This window comes from Mastomys coucha, unplaced genomic scaffold (genome assembly GCF_008632895.1).
Source record: "Mastomys coucha isolate ucsf_1 unplaced genomic scaffold, UCSF_Mcou_1 pScaffold1, whole genome shotgun sequence".
Classification (NCBI taxonomy): Eukaryota; Metazoa; Chordata; class Mammalia; order Rodentia; family Muridae; genus Mastomys; species Mastomys coucha.
In genome coordinates, this window is record NW_022196891.1 from 15,492,425 (window position 1) to 15,513,020 (window position 20,596).

At 51.4% G+C, this 20,596-nt stretch overlaps 1 protein-coding gene across 1 annotated transcript in view; it reads right to left on the reverse strand.

The window, feature by feature from the left end:
• The window catches only part of Gli2 (GLI family zinc finger 2), a 225,992-nt gene that overhangs the window by 172,232 nt on the left and 33,164 nt on the right, over positions 1-20,596 (reverse strand). Inside the window, exon 2 of the mRNA XM_031380382.1 lies at positions 3,500-3,675. Coding sequence (XP_031236242.1) covers positions 3,500-3,644 — 145 coding nt within the window. The 5' untranslated portion in view covers positions 3,645-3,675. The remainder of the gene's footprint in view (positions 1-3,499; positions 3,676-20,596) is intronic.

Genomic DNA, 20,596 nt, shown 5'->3' on the forward strand with positions numbered 1-20,596 from the left:
TCTGTGCCTTGCAGATATCATTTACCGAAGACACAAAATATTTGGAGAGTTGAGTGTTCTGAGCATGTATAGATTTTTTTTCTGATAGTGAGATTGAACTTAGAGCCTGCCGTAGGTGACATCCAGAATCCAAGATGCATCCAGCAACACAGTCATTGACAGGGTGTAGGACTATGTCCTTTGGGTTACAACTGCTCATATCTTGCCATTGTAACCCCCTGCCACGAGCAGGCAAGACCCATCTATCCCAGCCCCCCACAGAGGTGTATATGGCAGGATATCCTAGGCCCATGGAAACCACCCCTTCCTGCCAGACGGCTCCAGGTCCTGGCGCAGACATGCTCGGAAGGGATAAGCGACCGTCTGACTGTCCAGCTCTAGGACTCGGCTCTGCTACTCTCCTGCCCTGGCTGTCTCCAATCAGGATATCTAGGATCAACTCTGCAAAGGGGGCCTTCCGTGATTCGTGTAGGCCTCCCTGGATGGACAGCCTACACCTGCAAGGCCCTAACCTGAAGCCTAGCATGCATCTGCAGCTACATACCCACACCTGCAGCCTAGCCCACACCTGCGGCCCACACACTGAGAGTCAGACACCTGTAGCCTGGCATGCACCTGCAGCTCCGTATGCACCTGTTGTGAGCACACACGCACGTTCCGTCTAGCATATTCCTGCAACCCCCCCTCTATACACCCGCAGTCCAGGACACACCAGTGGCCCCGCATACACCTGCAGCTCATCATGCACCTGAGGCCCTGTATACAGACACATACCACGTATTTCTTCAGATTAGCATATGGGCTATAGCACCACCCCCACCTGCAGCACTTTCCATCCCCGGGGCCTTTGTGTCCCATGTATTCTCACAACAGATACGCACATATGGTTGCAAGCTGAGAGCGGCGTGAGCGGACCGCCTCAGAGGCTAGGCAAATGTGGCTGGCTCGCACGAGCTACCCTCTGTGGCTGCACTCTTTATTGACCATACGTGCCTCCCTACGCGGCTTATGTTTGGAGATGGGCTTGCCACCCGCCTGCTGGGCCCCCACACTGAAACTTGGCCAGGCCCAGAGAGGAACCTAGACATCTTTACCCTACACAAGTCCATGGCAACTACCAAGGACTGGCTCCTGCTTCTTACGGTCATCTCCTGACATCGAGCACACTCCCGGGGAGTTAGCCCAATTCTGCTGCTACAGATCAGCGGGTCTCAACCTTCCCAGTGCTGTAACCCTTTAATTCATTTCCTCATGTTGTGGCGACCCCCAACCATAAAATTACTTTTATTACTATTTCGTAACTTCAATTTTGCTACTGTTATGAATCATAGTGTGAATAATTGATATGCAGGATATCTGATACGTGATCCCCTTGAAGGGGTCATTCAACACCACCCCACACCTCCCGGCAAAGGGCCATGACCTACAGATTGAGAACCAGTGGTCTGGGGTATCCTGGCCCTTTGGGGGTCTAAGCACAAGAGGTGTTTTTGTCTCCGTCACAGAGTGACAAAATAATAAATAAATTAATAAATAAGTTAATTACACTTATTTAAGGGGACACATGTATGCATGTATGAGGGTCCGATGGCCACCTGCAGGAGCTGGTTTTCGCTTTCTACCACGTGGGTCCCAGTGATGGACTCTGACTTAGCAAGCACCGTTACCCTGGAGAGGCATCTTGCCAACTTGGTTTTAAGATCTTAAGGGCCGCAGCTAACCGAAGTCATGTCCCAGCAATATCCTTTGGGTTGCACCACTGGGCTTCCTCGCCCCTCCTCTTTAGCCCACCTTCAGTAGAGACAGATCCCATGTGTCCCTTTCAACACACAGACATAGCCACTCTTCCCAGACTCCTGGACACCTTTCCAGATTAGTTGTTCAGGGAGCAGGTACTGCACACTTCAATGGAAGAAGACATTCCTGGGTCTCCCTGGCTCTTTAGTGCATGCGCCTGGCCTGAGACCTCCGCGGGCCATAAACCACCTGCTTATGTGACAAATGTCTGCTGTGCTGAACCTCACTCACATCAGCCAAGCTCCCTAAGGAAGGGCATTTGAGAGGGCATGGCGTGGGCATAGTGTGGGGCTGGTGCTCCTCTGGAGTGCCTGTGCTCCACGCTTCACCCCCTTTCCCAGCAGAAAGCCCCTCAAGCATTTGCTGTCCCTGGCTTCAACAGTGCCACAGGGCCCCTTTCCCCTCAATCATGTCCTAATTACTGTCTAATTACTGCCTAAGTCTACTCTCTGTTGTTGTGACAGGGCAGGGAATGCCTCTGCTTTTTTTGAGAGAGGAAGGCCAAATCAGGGTGTATCCCTCAGGACAGGTGGGAGATAGCTCCTGGCAACTCGCTCAGCCTCAGAGAACGGAGTGGGGAGGAAATCTGAGGACCTTCACTGCCCAGGAATTCACTCTACTGCACTGTGCCTCCATTTATACCTCCCTGGCTGGATGACCTGTTGGGCTGTGGCTCCTCTTTCCTGACCTAAGAGTTAAGCCTCCACACCAGGTCCACAGACTCAGACCGGGATCCCAGAGGTGATCAAGGCTGACCTCGCATCTCCCACTGAGGACTTGACAGTTATTTTCAACTTAGAATCATGGGGAGGGAAGAAAAATCAATGCAGTGTCAACAACCTGGGTAAGTAACTCAAGGGTGGCCCCGTCTCACGGAGTTCCAGCCCCTGATGCTACTCCAAGCTTAGTCCGTAGACCATATACGCAGCCTCGCTCAGGGGTGGAGAGTAACAAACTAAGCTCTTCCCTTGAACACAGCCCCTGGGCAAGAATTTGGCCTGGGCAAGAAGGCATCAGAGCACAACTAGTGTGTTTAAATTAAAAGGGGTAGAAAATAAATCTGTTTCTTCGCTCTGACACACAATAGTTGTGTGGCCTCCAGATGGACAGCCCAGTGACAAGGGAGGTCTCACCTTCCCGCCAAACTACCCAGCCAGGATGCTGGCACGGACCGTGGAAACCGGAGAACATCTCTCTTAGGGACAGTGAAATGAGAGACTGAGGCTCGTGGAGTCCCTTCTGTTGTAATTAAGTTGGCCAGAAATCCACCTAAGATAGTAAATTCCATACCTGACCCTCTAATTACAGCCAGCAGGCATTGGCAGACGATTACATTCTGAAATAGTCCTCAGCGGGCAAGAGGCAAGAAGGTCTCGGGATTCATCTCCCTGGTGCCAGCTGAACACACCCCAGGATGCCCAGGCAGCTGCCCCAGTACAACTCTCCCCCGTTCCTCCTCTCCCTACTCAGGCCACAGCAGCCACCAGACTGGGACAGCCAGCTCTCCAAAGAAAGCTGCAAGCCACCTTCTTTGGGGACTGGGATCCTGGGGCCGAGGAGCTGCCCTCCCTCCATAAACCCAGCATGCTTCCCAGATGACAGGGGCCAGCGCACTCATTAAATCCTAATGACCTCGTGAAAAACACCCCTGCTGCTCTCACCCACCCCGTGAGCTGTGAGCATGCAAAACAGAAAAGTGTACCTCCTTGAGCAGCCACAGCTGCGGCTGCTGCGGCCACCACCAGAGGACAGGCCTTTTTCCCTGGGTCAGGGAAGCTGCTGTCCTCCAAGAGACTGCTCTTGGCTTCTTTCTTCTCCAGTGCAGGGGCTGGGGCCGAAGTCTCCATCTCAGAGGCTCATACTCTTGGGTGGCGGACCCTGGAGGAAAGGACAAAGACATTCAGCCACGACATGGCACCCAAACCCAGCCAGGGAACACCAACCCAGGTTCACACCACATGGGCCCACAGCACGGTGTTCACACTCAGTCTCTTAACCCCGGAAGGGAAGGCTTAGATGATTTTGACATAGTCATCCTGAGAATCAACAGGTCTGATGCTGAACGGCCACAAGGACAACAGCTGAACATTTTAGTTTGTTCAATTTTTTTTAAACCTGGATTAAAAAAAAATACCATCAACAAGTTCTTAATGATGAGAGCATCCAGGAGGGAGCAGAGAACCACCTGACCCAGAGAAATGAAACCGGAACAGAGAGCCCAAAGTCTAGGAAAAAACAGAAATAAAAGCCAGGCAGTGGTGGTGCATGCTTATAATCCCAGCACTTGGGAGGCAGAAGCAGGCGGATTTCTGAGTTCAAGGCCAGCCTGGTCTACAGAGTGAGTTCCAGGACAGCCAGGGCTACACAGAGAAACCCTGTCTCAAAAAAACCAAAAAAAAAAAAAAAAAAAAAAAAAAAAGATAAAACAGACTTCTCCAAGAACGGCCCCAGACCGGTCGCCTTGCCTCTGCCCTTCCTTCATTGGCTGACTCATAATGGATGTTCATTCATTCGTTCAATATTCATATCACTAACTGTCATCATTTGTTGGACCCATTTGGGAGTGGAAGGATGCTTTCATGGGGTCATCTAAGATCATTGGAAAACATATTGAATTATGATTCATAACAGCAGGGAAATTACAGTTATGAAGTAGCAATGAAAACAATTTTATGGTTGGGGGTCATCACAAGAACTGCTGCTACCAGGGTTCCCATAGCCCAGGCTAGCCTAAAGCTCACTTTGTATCCAAGGATGACCTTGAGCCTCTGCTCCTCCTGCCTCTGATTCCTCAATGCTAGTATTGTAAGTACATAGCATTGGGCCTGGCTTGAGCTAACTTTAAAAATCCAGCGGTGTGGCTCAGCAGGTCAAGGGATCTTGCTGCACAAGGGCAACAGTCTGAGTTTATTCAAAGAAATCCCGTATAAAGGTGGGCGGAGAGAACTGGCTACAGGAAGTCAGACAGCACGTGCATGCCACCGCATGTAAGCCACGCCCATACAACAGCACGTACATGCCACTGCATGTAAGCCACGTCCATACAATAACAACAACAACAACAACAACAACAACAAAATCTGTTACCATGGGGTTCTGCTATCAGAATGGTCACCAGCCACCTGCTGAAGCCTCCTCTTCTTGCACTGTCCCTTAGCCTGGCACCACCCTATCAGCTGCCCTTAGGTTGCCACTCACTTCCCTTATAGATGACTATCTATCATCGCTACACTCAGGAGCAAGCAGCCCAACGGCCAGTGGTGCCGCTCCAAGAACACACTTCACCTTTGCCTGTAAAACCCCATTAAGATATCATCTTCCCCAGGAAGCCCCCTGCACTGGACAGTCCACGGTCGGAGCCCTACATCAGCCAGATTACGAGTCTACCTCACACTCCACATCAGCATGTTCTCACAGATATGCCCACTGTCTCCTAGGTAATTCTAAATCCCACTGGGTTACTGATCAAGACTGACCAGTAAAGCAAGGATTCGTGGTGTCTGTCTTTAACCCCAACCCTCCGGAGGCAGAAGCAGGCCAGTCTCTGTGAATCTAGGTTCCAGGAGGACTACACAGAGAGACCCTGTCTCTAGGTAGGTAGGTAGGTAGATTGGTAGGTAGATTGGTAGATAGATAGATAGATAGATAGATAGATAGATAGATAGATAGGTAGGTAGGTAGGTAGGTAGGTAGGTAGGTAGGTAGGTAGATTGGTAGATAGATAGATAGATAGATAGATAGATAGATAGATAGATAGATAGATAGATAGATGGATGGATGTAATTGGTATACTCCCTATATAGAGAGACCCAATCAATCAATCAATCAATCAATCAATCAATAAACGCAATTGGCCTGCTCCCTCTCCCCGAGGCTGGAGCTCCTCTTATCTTGCTGGATCCTTTTTACCGCTTTACTTTTAATATTTTAAATTATGTTTATGCACAGGTGTCGCACAGGATGCATGTAGGTGTCCTCAGAGGCCAGAGGCATAAGACCCCTTGTAGCTGGAGTTACAGGCTTCCTGGCATGGCCATATTGCCTGGGAACTGAACTCCTTTGAAAGGGCGGCAAACATTCTTAAATCCCCAATCATCTGGAGCTCCTCCTGCTGGGTTCTGGTCCACTTAAGCCTCTAGCAGAGGGAGAGGCCTACTCCCTGGGCATCCCTTATCTTTCTGGCAAGAGGACCAGACCCTGTTGACATGGGTCTGGAGATCTAAAGAGTGGGGGGAGGAGGTAGAAGAGAAGAGAGTGAGAGCGGTGAGAAAGGAACCTCTTTTGTTCCCTTACTCCCAGGTACTGACAGCAGCGGCAGCTCAGCCCCCTCTGTCCTTACCCTGACAAGTGGGAGCAACCCGGGAACCCCCCAATTTCACTCAGAAGTAACCTCAGGATTCTGTATGAGCGGCCCGAGGCCACTCTCCAGAGACGGCAGAGCAAGGCACGCAGTTTGGTCTTCTGCTGACATGCCACCTAGAAGCCCTGGGGGGGTCGGGGGGCGGGGACAGCCACCCAGAGAAAAGGCCCATGTGGGCTTGAGCGCCAGAATTGTCAGGGGGCTTCAGCACTCATGCTGTGACAGCAGAATAAAAGGAACAGCTGCACACAGAATTACCTGAGACTCAGGGGGCGCCCCTCCACACCGTGCCAAGTCAATGCCACCACGCACCCTCCCCTTACCTCTGCCACAGGAGAGGAAGGCAGGAGACAGAGCTGAGAGTCTTCATAATTCACAGGAATTAGTGGGATTAGCTCAATTTCTGGGTAAACACCAGGCACCCTGGGTCCCAAGCAGATACTTTCACTCCTGGGGGCAGCTAGTCACCACTGCACCTGCAGTCCTTGTGCGACCCCATCCCCCACCACCTGGGAACAGCGGGGAGGGGTCTGGGCATGGCTTCGCAGGTCCTGGCTGGGTGAGTGAGTGTCAATGTGGGTTGATTCCCACAGGCAACACACAAAAGCTTCTTCAAAGAAGGGTCTGAGAGCCACAGGACACTCCAGGGGAGGACAGTCAACCCCCACTTTCTTTTACAGCTCTGGAAATGCTCGCACATTCCACAGGAATCTGCTACACCAAGGGGAGCCTGGGCCTGCTCTGGGGAGGAGTCCCTTTCCATTAGAGATTTTACCCCAGGTCTCAGGTCCTCCGGGGCTTTTCTGTGAGATCTCTCATCCAGACATAGGACTGGAGAAGCCATGAAACGTGCAAAGAAAACGTGCAACACTGTGTATATGTTGGCGTGTATTCACAGGTGTGTGGGGGGGGCAATGCGTGTGGAGGCCATATGTCAACATTGATGCCTTCAGTCGCTCTATGGTTTGAGAGAGATGATGACTTTGAAATAGGGTCTCTCACTGAACCTGGTGCTCACAGATTTGGATAAACTGACTGTAGGTGAGTGGGACCCAGGGATCCCCTGCCTGGTTTCAGATTATAGAGGTGTGCTGCTGTGCTGTGCCTCTCTAGGCGACGCTGGGAATCCAAACCAAGGCCCTTACATTTGTGTGGCAAGCAGTTTGCCAACTAAGCTATCTCCCCAGCTCTCTGCATTCTAAAGACACTCCACGAGTGTCTTAGCTGGACTTAGCCAGAACATGTCTGTAAACCCAGGCATGGATCCAAAGCCTTCATGGTCAGCCTGGGGCATATGCAAAGATCCTGTCTCACAAAGAACAGAACAGGAAAGCTCTTCAAGGGTCCTGTGAGCATGCACAGGACGGTGAGGGAAGTGTCTATCAATCTCTGTCGGTCTCCAAGAAATTTCTAAGCAACACTTAAACAAGACTTTATGGATTAAATATTTCATTAGAGCCAGAAAAAAAAAAGTGAGTCCATGTGGGAAAGCCTTCCCATGAAGCCTGAGGACCTGAGTTTGATACTTGGGACCCTCGTGGCTGAAGGAGAGAACAGGAAATGGTGTCTCCTCTACAGATGAACAGTATTATGAACCCATTACCACTATCCTCCACGGCACTGAATACCTACCGTGGCTTCCGGCTTGGGGAGACGCTGTGCCTCCGACCCTGCACTTGATGTGCAGTGAGAGAACCCAAGTGTTACCATCTCACAAGCATGGTGCCTGTGCAGCTGCTGCACTTGATGGAAAGTGGGATCTTTCATGAGCCACACTTTCCATTCCATCATCTATGGCTCGCCGGTGAATGATAATCACACCAGGTGTTACAAGGATCACAGCACAGGCCAGGGGAAGGAGCCCTCCAGGACTGGCATGGATACACTGATAATCAGAATGAGGAGCTCACCCTGAAGCCTGGACTCCCAGAGACCTCCCAGCACCTGGCTGCTTTGAACTCCTTTGGTGTGTGAGTCACACACATGAGCGCTTCCTGGGTTAAGTCAGCCTCCAGGAGAGAGGCAGGACCTGGCCTCCCAGCCAACGCAGCCAGCGCAGGCCCTGGCACACTCACATCCCTTCTGATCTCAGTCAGGCAAGTGTGCATGCCCCGACTTACACGCATGAGCACATGGGAATGCATGTGCATAGCATATGTGACATACGCTGCACTGTTTGCATGCAAAGGTATCTGTGTGTGCAAGCACACAGCCATACACACACACATACATACATGTTCATGCACTCATGGTCTCATGTAACACAAACAGGGCTACTGCATTTACCCATCACATATGTTGTCATATGTTACACACACATGCACTCATGCACCCACAATGCATGTGCAAAGACACAGAGATCAGACAGGCATATATATATATATCAGACAGATATATATGCAAGAGCTAGTGAAAAACCTACCCTGCCTTGACTGTAGACATGTTCTACATGCATTTATTTAGTGTATGTGCACACCCATGCACATCGGTGGAAGTCCGAGGACGACTTATGGGGTCGGTTTCTCTCTGACCATTATAGGCTCCAGGAATTGAACTCAGATCATCAGGGCTTGGTGGCAAGTGCTTTGATCTAATGAGCCATCTCATCAGTAGGACACCTTCTCGGTATGTTTCTTTCTTAAAGACTCATGTAGCTCAGGTTGGCCTGGAAGTCACTATGCAACCCAGGCTGATCTTGAACTTCGGATTCTCCTTCCTCCACCTCCCAAGAGCACCACCATGCCATGCCTCACTTGTGCGGCGCTAGGGATCCAACCTAGGGCTTTGTGCACACATGCCCATCCCTACTTGGTTTCGTTGTCAAGTGATTTAAACCGTGGACACTGCTGGAGTGGAAGGGGAGCTAGCAAGGCAGCAGGTCAAAAAGAATCCATCCCACGTTGCCAAGGCTGGGAGTGTCAAAGCAAGCAGGGCTCTGGCTAAGCCAGACACCGGAGAAGCACAAGCAGTCCTGTGATACCCTTAGGTAGCGCTTCCACAGCCGCCCCGGCAGCCTGGCTTATGGACCCCTCAGCTCAAGCTTTGCCCAGAAACCTGCTCGTTGCAAAATGACCCGTGGCAGCAGGTCACAGCCACATCAAGCAAAAACCAGCCCCAAGGCAATGCACCTGCCCCTTTCTAGCCCCCTGAATTTCTTTCTCCAAGTACAAAAGCTCCTGGATTTGCAAGGCCCCTGGGCTAAGAGAGCTGGTGTTAGGAAAAGTGGTAATTAACCCTAATTCACTGACTGGCTGGGCAGGGCTTGGGCCCCAAGGGCCTGATGGGTAGGCTCCTTCCCGAGGGGAGCATCAGAGAAGCTTCCTTCTTCCCAAAGGCTGCAGGTAGGACTTCTGGCTCAGGCTCTAGAAAACATCCCAGCCTCCACTGTCTCCTACTCCTTGTGTATTCTCTGGGAACACTGGCCGTTTCCACTTCCTGTCTTGGCCCTCCTGGGCTTCCTCACCTGATCATTCAGACTCTCTGTCCCACTAACACCCTGGACTTCAGGACCCAGAACCCTACACCCAGGGTAGCTAATCCACAGTCCAAGAGCCCAGGCAAGCAGGTGACACCATTACAGGAGGGACAGTGACTGTGGACACCAGAGATGGAGCACGCATTTGGACAAAGCCCGAATCTCAATCTCCCTGTCTGTAAAACAGAGGAGCCGAGCCTTTCTCTCTAGCTGGGCAGGCAGAGTCCCCACAGCCACGGGAGAGACTCTGTCTGGGGCTGGATAGCAGAGTTCTACCGAGGCCCCTTCTGACAATGCACCAGCCTCAGTTTCCCCAGCTAGTGCCTGAGCATACAACACAGTACCGGAGGATTTTCTAAGATCGAACCTTCCTAGATCCCAACCTCCCATCCCACCCCACCCTGTTAGTTCCCTTCCTCTCCAGGCTTGATCCCCAAGGGGCCACAGTCTCTCCCTGGTACCACACTATGAGGCCACATCTGCAACAAACAAGGACACACGGTGTTGCCTGCCTGCCCAACCTAGACAGGCTGATGGGCTAAGGCAATGTTTTGCATTTCTGAAGCTGGCCTCTGCCCTGGGAAGAGAAAGCAGATTCTTTGGGACAATTGTCAGCAGAGGGGCAGGCCACAAAGATGTCAGGAACAGACCGAGGCTCCTTCAGCTGCCAACAAGCTGAGCAGCAAGGACCAAGGACATCAGCATACCACGGTGGTACACAAGGACCAAGGACATCAGTGTACCACGGTGGTACGCTACGGGAACACAGCTTGCATTCCTTGGCGGCACCAAGGCCCCACTTCCAGACCTGGACCAAGCTCGCTGTCCCATACCATCCTAAGCTTGAGCTGTTTATGAGTGGTCATGCTGGCTCCTCTGTCGGGGATGCCAGGCCAGGCTAGGGTTTCTGGCTTGTTCCTACGACCCCTAAAATGATGGCTCCTCTGCCCCGCTTGTTTATCTGTTACTCTTTCTGTTTGCCTGGGCACAGGCTGAGTCAACATTTAATGACTGACACAGAGTGTAACTAAACACAGGAATGTTCTCAGGGCACACAGCAAGCACACTTTTCTCCTGCTAGTAGCACCTCAAGACTTAGTTCTAACAAGAGCAGAGCAGGCGGCAGGTCTCAGCTTCTATGACCCCACTGACAACTCTCTGAGGAGTGCTGTGTTGAGGGCAGCATCAAACTATTCTGCTAGACCATCTACAAGTTGATGTGATCATCAACTTATAATGTCTGCCATGGAAGATGCAGTGTTTAACTGGTAATGTCTGTTGTGGGCAGTGCCCTTGACACTAGGTTAACAAGGAGAAGCCAGCTTATAGAAGGTCTCCATGAGGATCCCTAACAACTGGAATGAGGGCTATCCCAAAAGCTGTTGCCTATAAGTGGGATATGTTCTTCTAGCCTTGTCTGACCTCAGTGGGAGAGGAAGCGCCTAGCCTTGGAGAGACTTGAAATGCCAGAGTGGGGGGATAGCCACTATGGAGGAGGGGTGGGGGCATCCAATCAGAGGAGAAAGGGAGGGGGGATGAGGGAAGGATTGTGGGAAGAGGTGACCGGAAGGGAGCAGGGGGGCAATGAGTGGGATGTAAAAAGTGATTAAGTTAAAAAAATTAAATTAAATTAATAAAAAAAAAATGCTTACCTTCCCTTAATCCTAACTCACGTAGTGAAGTAAGACTTCACTATGCAAAATGCTTAGTGCAGACACTTCATATCTGCGGGGCACCTACTGTGTTCTGGAGCACACAGTAGTTCTTGTGATGTAAAATAAAGTGACTTTATCAATTAAAAACCAAGCAGCTTGCTGGGCATGGTGGCACACATCTTTAATCTCAGCACTTGAGAGGCAGAAGCAGGCAGATCTCTGGGAACTAGGAGCCAGCCTGGTCTTTATAGTAATTTCCAGGATAGCCAGGGCTATGTGGAGAGACCCTCTCCACAAAACAAAAACCAACCAACCAAGAGGTTTTAAACTATTAAAGCCGTTTTCTCCAGGCGAAATTCATACTAAGGAACGGTACTTTAGAGTCTAGGACAAAAGCAAGGCCTCCCTGTGCATTTAAGGAGCAAAATCCAGACCCAGGTCCTCACCCACAGTGGGTGGAGACAAGAGGCTGCAGGGCCTGGGGAGCGTGCCTGTGCAGACCGAGAACACCCAAGTGACCTCCGTCAGTTCTCAAAGGGTCTCTCGAGGAAGCCGCTGAACCTTCCCGGCAGGAGTTCTGCACTAGCTACAGGGAAAGGTCCTACCCTGGTGGCCAGTTGCCTTGTCCCTCCTAGAATGTGCAGAGAAGCAGGCTTGGTTCCTAAGCCTCATTCCTAAGGACTTGCATGCTTCTGACCAGGGTTAGAGTGCGAGACACGAATTCTTTCCTTCACACTCTAATCCAATCTTTTAAAAAAAAATCAGTTTGTTATCCCTGTAACCATCACACTGCTGTTACACCAGTAAGCGTTTTGACTAGCATCTCAGTAGCATAGTACTGCACAGCTGGGCAAAATTTGAGGCTGCCTGGGACCGAGCCATCCCTAGACCCGATTCCTTTTGTCCTTCTCCCTCCAACCCCTAGAGTCAGGTGTTGACAATGGCCTTCAATCTTATCCCCTCCCCTGCTCCCCAGTAGCTCAGTGCAAAAGGAATATGACAGAGCTTCTCCTCTGATGCAGAGCATAGCCGGCTGTCAGCCACATCATCTCCCAAACCAGACTGGCAGGGTGGGTACCACTCCCAACTCCTAGGCCCACTGTGAGAGGGGCAGGCTAGAGCCCCAGGGAGTATGGACGAGGCCACAGTTAGGTGGAAACAGGAACTGGGCACATGGCAGGGTGCAGACAGGATCCAAGCCACCTACTCTATGTGGAAGGGGAGGGTCCCGCCAGCGAGGCTTTCAGGACTGAGATCACTGGGCAGAGGGGGCAGGGCTGGGAGATCTCTGACTGCAGGTGTAGGGCGGGGCTCTCCCCCCTAAGGGCTCTAAAGAGACCCAATCTCAGTCCGTGTGTGGCCCTGGCATCTCCAAGTTCGACTGCTGCTCTGACTTGCCAAGCTGGAGGCCTCTCCACACCCCACAGGCACCGCCAGTGTGGTGCCTCCGCACAGGCACTGCCTTTACCAAGAATATCTTTTTTATTATAATAAAACTAGCAGGATCTTATTGGCTAGGATCTCCTTCCAGGAGGCAGGACCTGTGACCCCAGGCCAGCCTGCCATACAGTTCCAGGTGAGCCTGGACCCTGCCCAATCCAGGCTTCCCAGCCCCATCATCCTCCATGTTCAGGACCCCACTGGCCTCCCACTCAACCCTCGCTCCCACAGGTCATGTCCCAGGGCAGCTATTTGAGAAGTCCCTGCCTGGAACTCCGATGCCCACTCCAGCCCACGGCTCAGCTGCAGCCTGGCGCCCACCTGCCCAACAACAGGGTGAGGAAAGAAAGTTCTTATCTGCTTCAAGATTCATTATAACACAAGATTCCAGAATCCTACTGTGCAGCACTTGCAGCTATGTTGGGGCATTCAGCCCCAGCCTCCATGAGGGGAGGCAAAAGAATGGCAGGCCAGTATTGATCCGGAGGAGGAAGGCTGACGGCTAGGCAAGAAGCCTTAGGAGGAAAGGACCCTTGATAAACAATGTCAAGAAAGAGCGGGTCAGGCCAGCCAAGAACCACAAAGGCGGAGCAGAGCATGAACTCTCCAAGCCCCCACGCTCACACCCCTCGTCCGAACACCTATCCCACCATGGCGTCAACTTTAAATAAAGTATAGGCCATGTCACCACCGCCTATCCAGGCTGCAAGTTTTTACTAGATTCATACTTGGTCCCTCTGGGTGCTTTGACCCTCTGGCCTTAAGCCCCATCCCCTGGGGGATGGCTCAAATTAGTAAAAGCTCCTGCTTCCCAACCGCGAGGACATGAGTTCAATTCCCCAAACCTACTGTGAAGACAGGCAGGCCTGGAGGTGTACAAGAGAATGCCTGGGATGGACTGGCCAACCAGCCTTGCCAAATCAAGTTCCCTGCCACCGAGACTGGCAAAAACAAAACAAAACATACAAACACACACACAAGATAGAGATGTCTCGGGTAAGAAGCGACACCAGAAAATGACCTCTCTGTCTCTGACACACACTCATATTAGTATTTAAAAACATCAGTGACACAGAAAAAGACCAGACCCTTCTCCCCATTACCAAGGTATACAAGCGGAGGAGAAGGTGAGGACTATGCAAGCGATCCATACAGATCCACACCATAATGACCGGCACCACCAAGCCTCTAACCTTTCATAGCTACTACTTCCTTGGCTGGACGAGCTCTCTCTTCCAGTAAACCACCTCTATTTCTACCACTACCCATGCGTTCCTGGTCCAATTCTTTGTTGGGGGGGCACAAGAGCCAGAAAAGCCCGTTAGATGATTCTTGGCCCCGGATCCTCACCTGGTAACAGTGCAATGACAAGAGGCCTGCATGACCCAGAGGAGAAAACAAGGGGCGGTGGGGGGTAGGGGGAGGGGAGCAGGGCCCAGGAAGTGCCCAGACAGCCAGAGTCTAGACTGGATTCTGAAGGCCCAGGAGGGGGTGTGATTGGAGGGAGCAGAGCTGGAGAGACAGCCCGACCCCTAAGAGCACCCCCCTTCTTGCAGATGACCTGGGTTCCGTTAACAGCACCCATTTCATGAGGCTTCCGAGCTCCTGTGCCAAGAGAATCCAGCTTCCTCGTCTGGTCTCAAAGAGGATCTGCTTGCATGTGTCCTACACGCCTACACTCTGCCTGAAGGTCCTCGGGAGCCATAGAAGAATATGAAACCAGAAATGATGCATTCAACGTGTCGCTTACACGGTGTGGACCTGAACTGTCGTACGGCTGCTCTCTGGGAGTTTACAGACCTGTGTCTGTACAGACCTCACTGCAGTGTCTAAACCCTGAGAAGGTAATGGATGTGATGGAGGGAAGTGGCTCGTGGAGACGGTCAGGTAATGGAAGGCCTGGACCAGGAGAGGGGCATCCAACTCTTGGGACAGTGGGGGACAGCTTACCCAGGGCCAGGCAGAGAGGCCTGGACCTGGCCTTGCCACTTAGCAAGGGGCACTGATAACAGATTTGACTCTCAGGCCTGCTGGGGGGTTTGTTTGCTTGTTTGTTTTTTATGGCTAAGTAGGTAGCAGTCCCCCAAACAGGCTGCCCTCCAAACTGCTGCTGGTGTCTCCCTTCCTCTTTGTCTCTTCCTGTCTCTGCCTCTTTTTCATTATGTTCCATCTTTCCTGCTTCTTAGCGAGTGCTAGGACAGCACTTCCTCTGGGAGGTAGCTATGTGCTCGCCAGGCAGGAAGAGAGGGGTCATCCCACGCTAGGATCAGCCATCACATACCTTCTTGGCCTCCATATGTATTCAGAATCACTTTCCAGCATCAAAATACAAACTAAGTGCGTGTGTGCGTGTGTGTGTGTGTCTGTGCATGTGCGAATGTGCATGTGCATGTGTGTGTGTGTCTGTGTCTGTGTGTGTCTGTCTGTGTGTGCGTGTGTCTGTACATGTGCGTATGTGAGTGTGTGTGTGTGTGTCTGTGCATGTGCGTATGTGCATGTATGTCTGTCTGTGTGTGTGTCTGTGTGTGTGTCTGTGTGTGTGTGTCTGTGTGTGTGTCTGTGTGTTTGTATGTGTGTGTGTCTGTGTACGTCTGTGTGTCTGTGTGTGTGTATGTGTGTGTATGTGCATGTGTGTGTGTCTGTGTGTGTGCTTCTACCTCATCACATCAGCTTTATGTCTGTGTTTCTGTGGATTCACATTATGCTTCCCTTTCCAGAAAGACCTGTTAAGCAAGAGCTGAAGGATCCATGCCTTCTAGAAACAGAGACCAGGGATGTTTACGCTTTTACCAAGAACCAACCTGCAGGGAACTCACATTCCTTCACCATGAGTGATGTCTATGCTGCAGAAGGATGAGCAAGCTGTTTTCCTTCCCAATTCTATAAACATAAACACCAATGACACATATACACAGACATGCATGTGTACACGCGCGCGCGCGCACACACACACACACACACATGCGCATACACACAGGATGCCTAGGTGGCTCCAAACACACACACACACACACACACACACACACACACACACGAGTTCCAACCTCCTCTTCCCTAGGTTTGAAAAAGAAGGCAGGCAGTCCTCACAGTCATCAGTCAGCAGCCAGGCTTAGCCGCCCAGGCTCCCTGAGCAGAGATAAGTGTACTCATCTTTCTAATGGGCTGTGTGCCCTAGGGCAAGTTGTTTTCTTCCTTCCCCTACCTTCCTTTCAGAAAGGGTCCTCAAATTTGCTCCGTAGCCAAGGAAGACCTCGAACGTCTGATCCTCCTGCCTCTGCATCTAAAGGGTTGTGATAACAGGTGCGCACCACCACGTTCAGTTCATGCCACACTGAGAATAAAACCCGGGACATCTTGCATGATAGACAAGCACTCTACCAACTATGAATACATCCCTAGCCCAAGTTACTAATACATCTCTAACCCAAGCTGGGCATTGGTGTGCCTCAGTTTCCCTCTGTAAAGAGTACCTTGAACAAGGAATACGGTGGGCCTCGTAGGGAAAGCCCTCTATGAATGTCAACCAGGAGAGTCCACATCCTCTGGTAGGGCAGAGAAAATGAAGGCACATTAGGCACAGACCCCACTGGCAATGGCTGCCATTTCCCAGTTTCTCTTGCACACTGAAGAGACCTTGCTTCCTCTTGGTTCAACCCCTTGCAGTTTCCAGGGCTGAAGCAGAGAAACCAGGATCAAACCACGGACGCCACAGTCCCACTGTGCTCATACAGTGTGTTCGAGCATCAGGGGCTAGGGGTTTGGCTCAGTTAACAGAGCACCCACCTAGCATGCACAAAGCCCTGAATCCAATCCCCAGCATTACATCAAGCAGACATGGTGGCTTGTGCCTGTGATTGACCCTAGCATGGGGAGGTAGAGGCAGAAGGATCTATAGATCAAGGTCATCCTAGTTACAAAGGTAGTTTGAAGCTAGCCTGGGCTACATGAGAGTCAACAGCCTGGCTCCTGAGGCCTCTAACCTACCCTCTCCCCTCACCTCACACATTTCTACCTGAGTCCACCAGGCAAGGACATTAGTAGGGTGAATCCAGCCTGAAATGCTTCGAGCTCCACCCAGCACTTCAGTGGCAAACTCAGGAGCACGCCCGGGGAAGTGGCTCACGTCTAAGTTCAATCTCCAGAATCCACTCTGTGGAAGGGATGAACTGACTCCAGCAGGGTCTCTTCTGATTACAACATGTGTATGGTGGCACACACACACGCACACGCACACACGCACACACAGACACACACACGCACACATGCACATGCATGCACACACACAGAGGCACAGACACACACACAGGCACATGCACACACACACAGACACACACACACGCACACACAGACACAGGGACACACACACGCACATGCACACCACACACACACACATGCACACCACACACACATGCACACCACACACACACACACACACCATGTAACTAAAAATAACTTTTAAACCACAGGTAGTTATTCACAAGGCCTCTGTCTCCCCAAGCCAACCAGGTTGATATCCCCGTCACAGCTCGTGCAAACCGAAGAGGCCCTGCATGCCTGCAGCGAGCAGCACTAGGCTTTCCAGCCAACCACCTGCCTGGCTACCCGGGCACACCCCTCACCCTGCGGTCCATCCATTAAACAAGGGAGATGGCTCCTGAAGTGATTCACCGTTCCTACAGAGGAGCTTGGAGCAGACTCCGAGGTTTCCCCCACCTGTCCCACAGACAGCACCGAGCCAGCCAGAGCACGCTGTTTACATGTCTGTCACAGAATGCAGAGCTTGGCTCAGCCCTACGTCACCTGCCCTGGGAACCTGGCAGATCGCCCTCTCAGCTCCCCTAATTAGCTTCTCTGGCTGTGTGGGTGATAGCATGGGCCTCGGGGACTGAATGAGGAGGGGGGAGGAGGGGAGTTTTGAGTCACAGGCAAGGAAGAACCTATAAGGAGTCTTAACCGCCAGTCCTGGGCTGCCAGAGAGCCACCAAAGAGAAAGAATCAGCTGTTCCTCTCAGTAAACAGAGGTGGGCAAGGCACTGCCCCAGTTATCCCACGCCAGGGTATCCCTGACACTTGTGGCCAGGAGTTCTGGAGGTTACGAGGCCACAGGAGGGCCACGGGGGGTGGCAGTGGATCTTCTGCACTTAGTACTTTCTACCAACAAGCCCCACTCCTCCCAACTGCCAGTCTGCCCATCTAAGTTCAATGCCACTATGACTGAGCCCTACATCTACCAGCTGGGGATGCAGACCCTTGCAACTGTCGCACTCCATAGATTCTCTGTCTTCCCCGCCCTGGGCTTTGTACTGTACCCCACGCTGGCTTGGGTTCTCATAGCCTATCCTCCAGATGTGCAGCTTCACTGGTCAAGTCTTGGGTATTAGAAGCCCATGGGCCACAAACCACTGTCTCCCCAAACTGTATATCCTAGAGGAAATGTCGGCCAAGACTCCAATGATCTGGGCACATGTGGGTATGGCCTCCTGGCCTCTAAACTGACCTTAGCCCCATTCAGGAAAGTACAAGAGGTTCAGTAGAAGTTGTAGGGGAGATGGCCCAGTGATTAAAGTGCTTGCTGCACAAGAATGAGGGACTCGGTAAACATGTTTAGAGTCTACATAAATGTTGGTTGCACGTGGCTTACCTAGAATTCTAGCCCCAAAGCATGGAAGACCAGGGATTCTACAGAGCAAGTTGCCTAACAAGACTGGTCATATGGGCAAGCTCTGGGTTTGCCTGAGTTTTGAATAAGACAGAAGATCAATAGAGGATGATTTCCGACATCAACCTTGGCCTCCACCCACACCACATACAAAACATTCATACATACATATACATGACACACAGAAACACAAAAATAGGAAATGGAAACACAAGCAGAACAGTGAGAACACCCAGTGGGTCTACACGCCATTCCCCACATCCACTCCTGGCCCAGGCAATACAGATGCAAGCCACATCTCCCATGCCATCCTGCCCACTCCTGAAACTCCATGCCTGTTTCGATCAGACTCACTAAGGTTCCCTCCCAAGTACACACCCACAATCATGCATGCTAGCATGCACTGGGATCATACTTACATGTACTTCTCTATTCACACGGCTGTTCACAATCATGGATTCACTCACACCCACCATAGCACACTCAATTCCCGCTCGAGGCCACTGTGATGGTTAAAAGTGGCAAGTTTGCGAGTTCCCTGTGCTCACTAGGGAACAAACACTTATGCCTGCCTTCAAGGGAATTTCTAGAGACTGGGTTAAGTGAGGAGGGAAGATACCCAAAGATAGACAGCTTCATTACAGGACCTGGGTTCCAGACTTGGGAAATAGAGAGAGCTGATCACCAGCATCCATCCCCCCCTGCCCCCGCTCTCCCTCTATCTCTCTCAGATTTGAGCGTAGACATAGTGGGGGGGGGTAGTTGCTTCACACTCCCTCTACCACGCCTTCTCCTGCACAACCAACTACACTCTCCAACTGTGAGCCAAAATAAATTCCTCCTTCCGGAAGCTGTTTCTGCCAAACATTTTGTCACAGTAACAAAAAATTATACAGTCACACGGGTTTCTCTCCTGTAGATACATACCCTTCAGAAACAACCATGGCTCACTATTAGGGCAGTGGCACAACAGGGTTCCCTCAGGAGTGCCCACCTGGGAGAGGAGGGCTTACAGCTCAAGAAGTCCTGGCTGTCTCACCACCTGTGAAGTCTCCCATGCCCACTCCATCCCTCCACACACAGGTTGGCCCAGAAATGGTCCAAACCTGAGCTGGGCCTGTCCCTCACTCGACTCCCTCTTTTGGCCTCCCTAGAGGGTTCAGCTGCCAGGATACTGGCCCCTCAGCTCAGTCCTCAGTCTCTGCAGACTCCTCCTCCCCCCCCCTCCAAGATCTCTCAGAGCTCCTCTCGAAATCTGAGAGCTGGAAGGGGGCAGGTGAGACCTGGACAGAGCATGACCCAAAGCGAGGCCAGGCTCCTTCAAGCGCCTGAAGGGATTATCTCACTTGGCAGCAAGGCAGAACCACAATTGAGACCACCACCAGCTAACTTCACCTGAATGGGTGCCACTGGCAGGAACCAGGGCCAGGAAGGCTATAGACACATAGCACACTGTCATGGAGAATAATTATTAAATGTTGTCAATTTGGAAGAAAATTAATTAGCAGTCACTGTGGCTGTCTTGTGTCTGCTTAAGCAGTCCATGTCTCAATTAAAATGTAATTGCCAAGGCTTCAATCACAGTAGGTTAAACGGTTTGCAGTGCCGGACAAACTCATAGCCACACAAAGCTTAAATCTCTCTAGAGTATAGGAGGTGTCGTGGATGGGAAGGGGCAGCCAGGGAAGCAAGCAGGAGAGCGAATTCCAGCACACACACACACACACCCACCTCCTGGTATTTGCAAGCCCTACAAGGAGAGGAGTTAACAGAGTTGGAATTAGATGTGGTTACTGGCCCTGCCTTGTAGAACCACCCTTTGGAACAGAGATTCGAAGCTAGACAAGAGGTGGGTAGGAAACCAAAATATCGGTGGTGACCACAGAAAAGACTCATAGCTGAGGCACAAAGGTCAAAAACAGCTGGTAGTGAGCCACCAGGGGAGGGGACAAAGGCCTAGAACAAGACTCTCCATTCCAAGTCTACAGGGTGAGGCAGAGCGCCTGGTCAGAAGCAACAGAGCCTTGGGAGGGTCATGGCAAAAGGGCTACCAGACCCAGGAAAAGTTACCAGTCTTCCAAGACCAGACAACCCCAGTTAGACACTGAAGTTAATTTAAGTTGCCTGAACTTTAAAACAGAGGGTAGCTCTCTGAGCCCCGAGCTATCAATTCGTGTAGGCAATAGATAGATGAGTTTGCATGCGTGCAT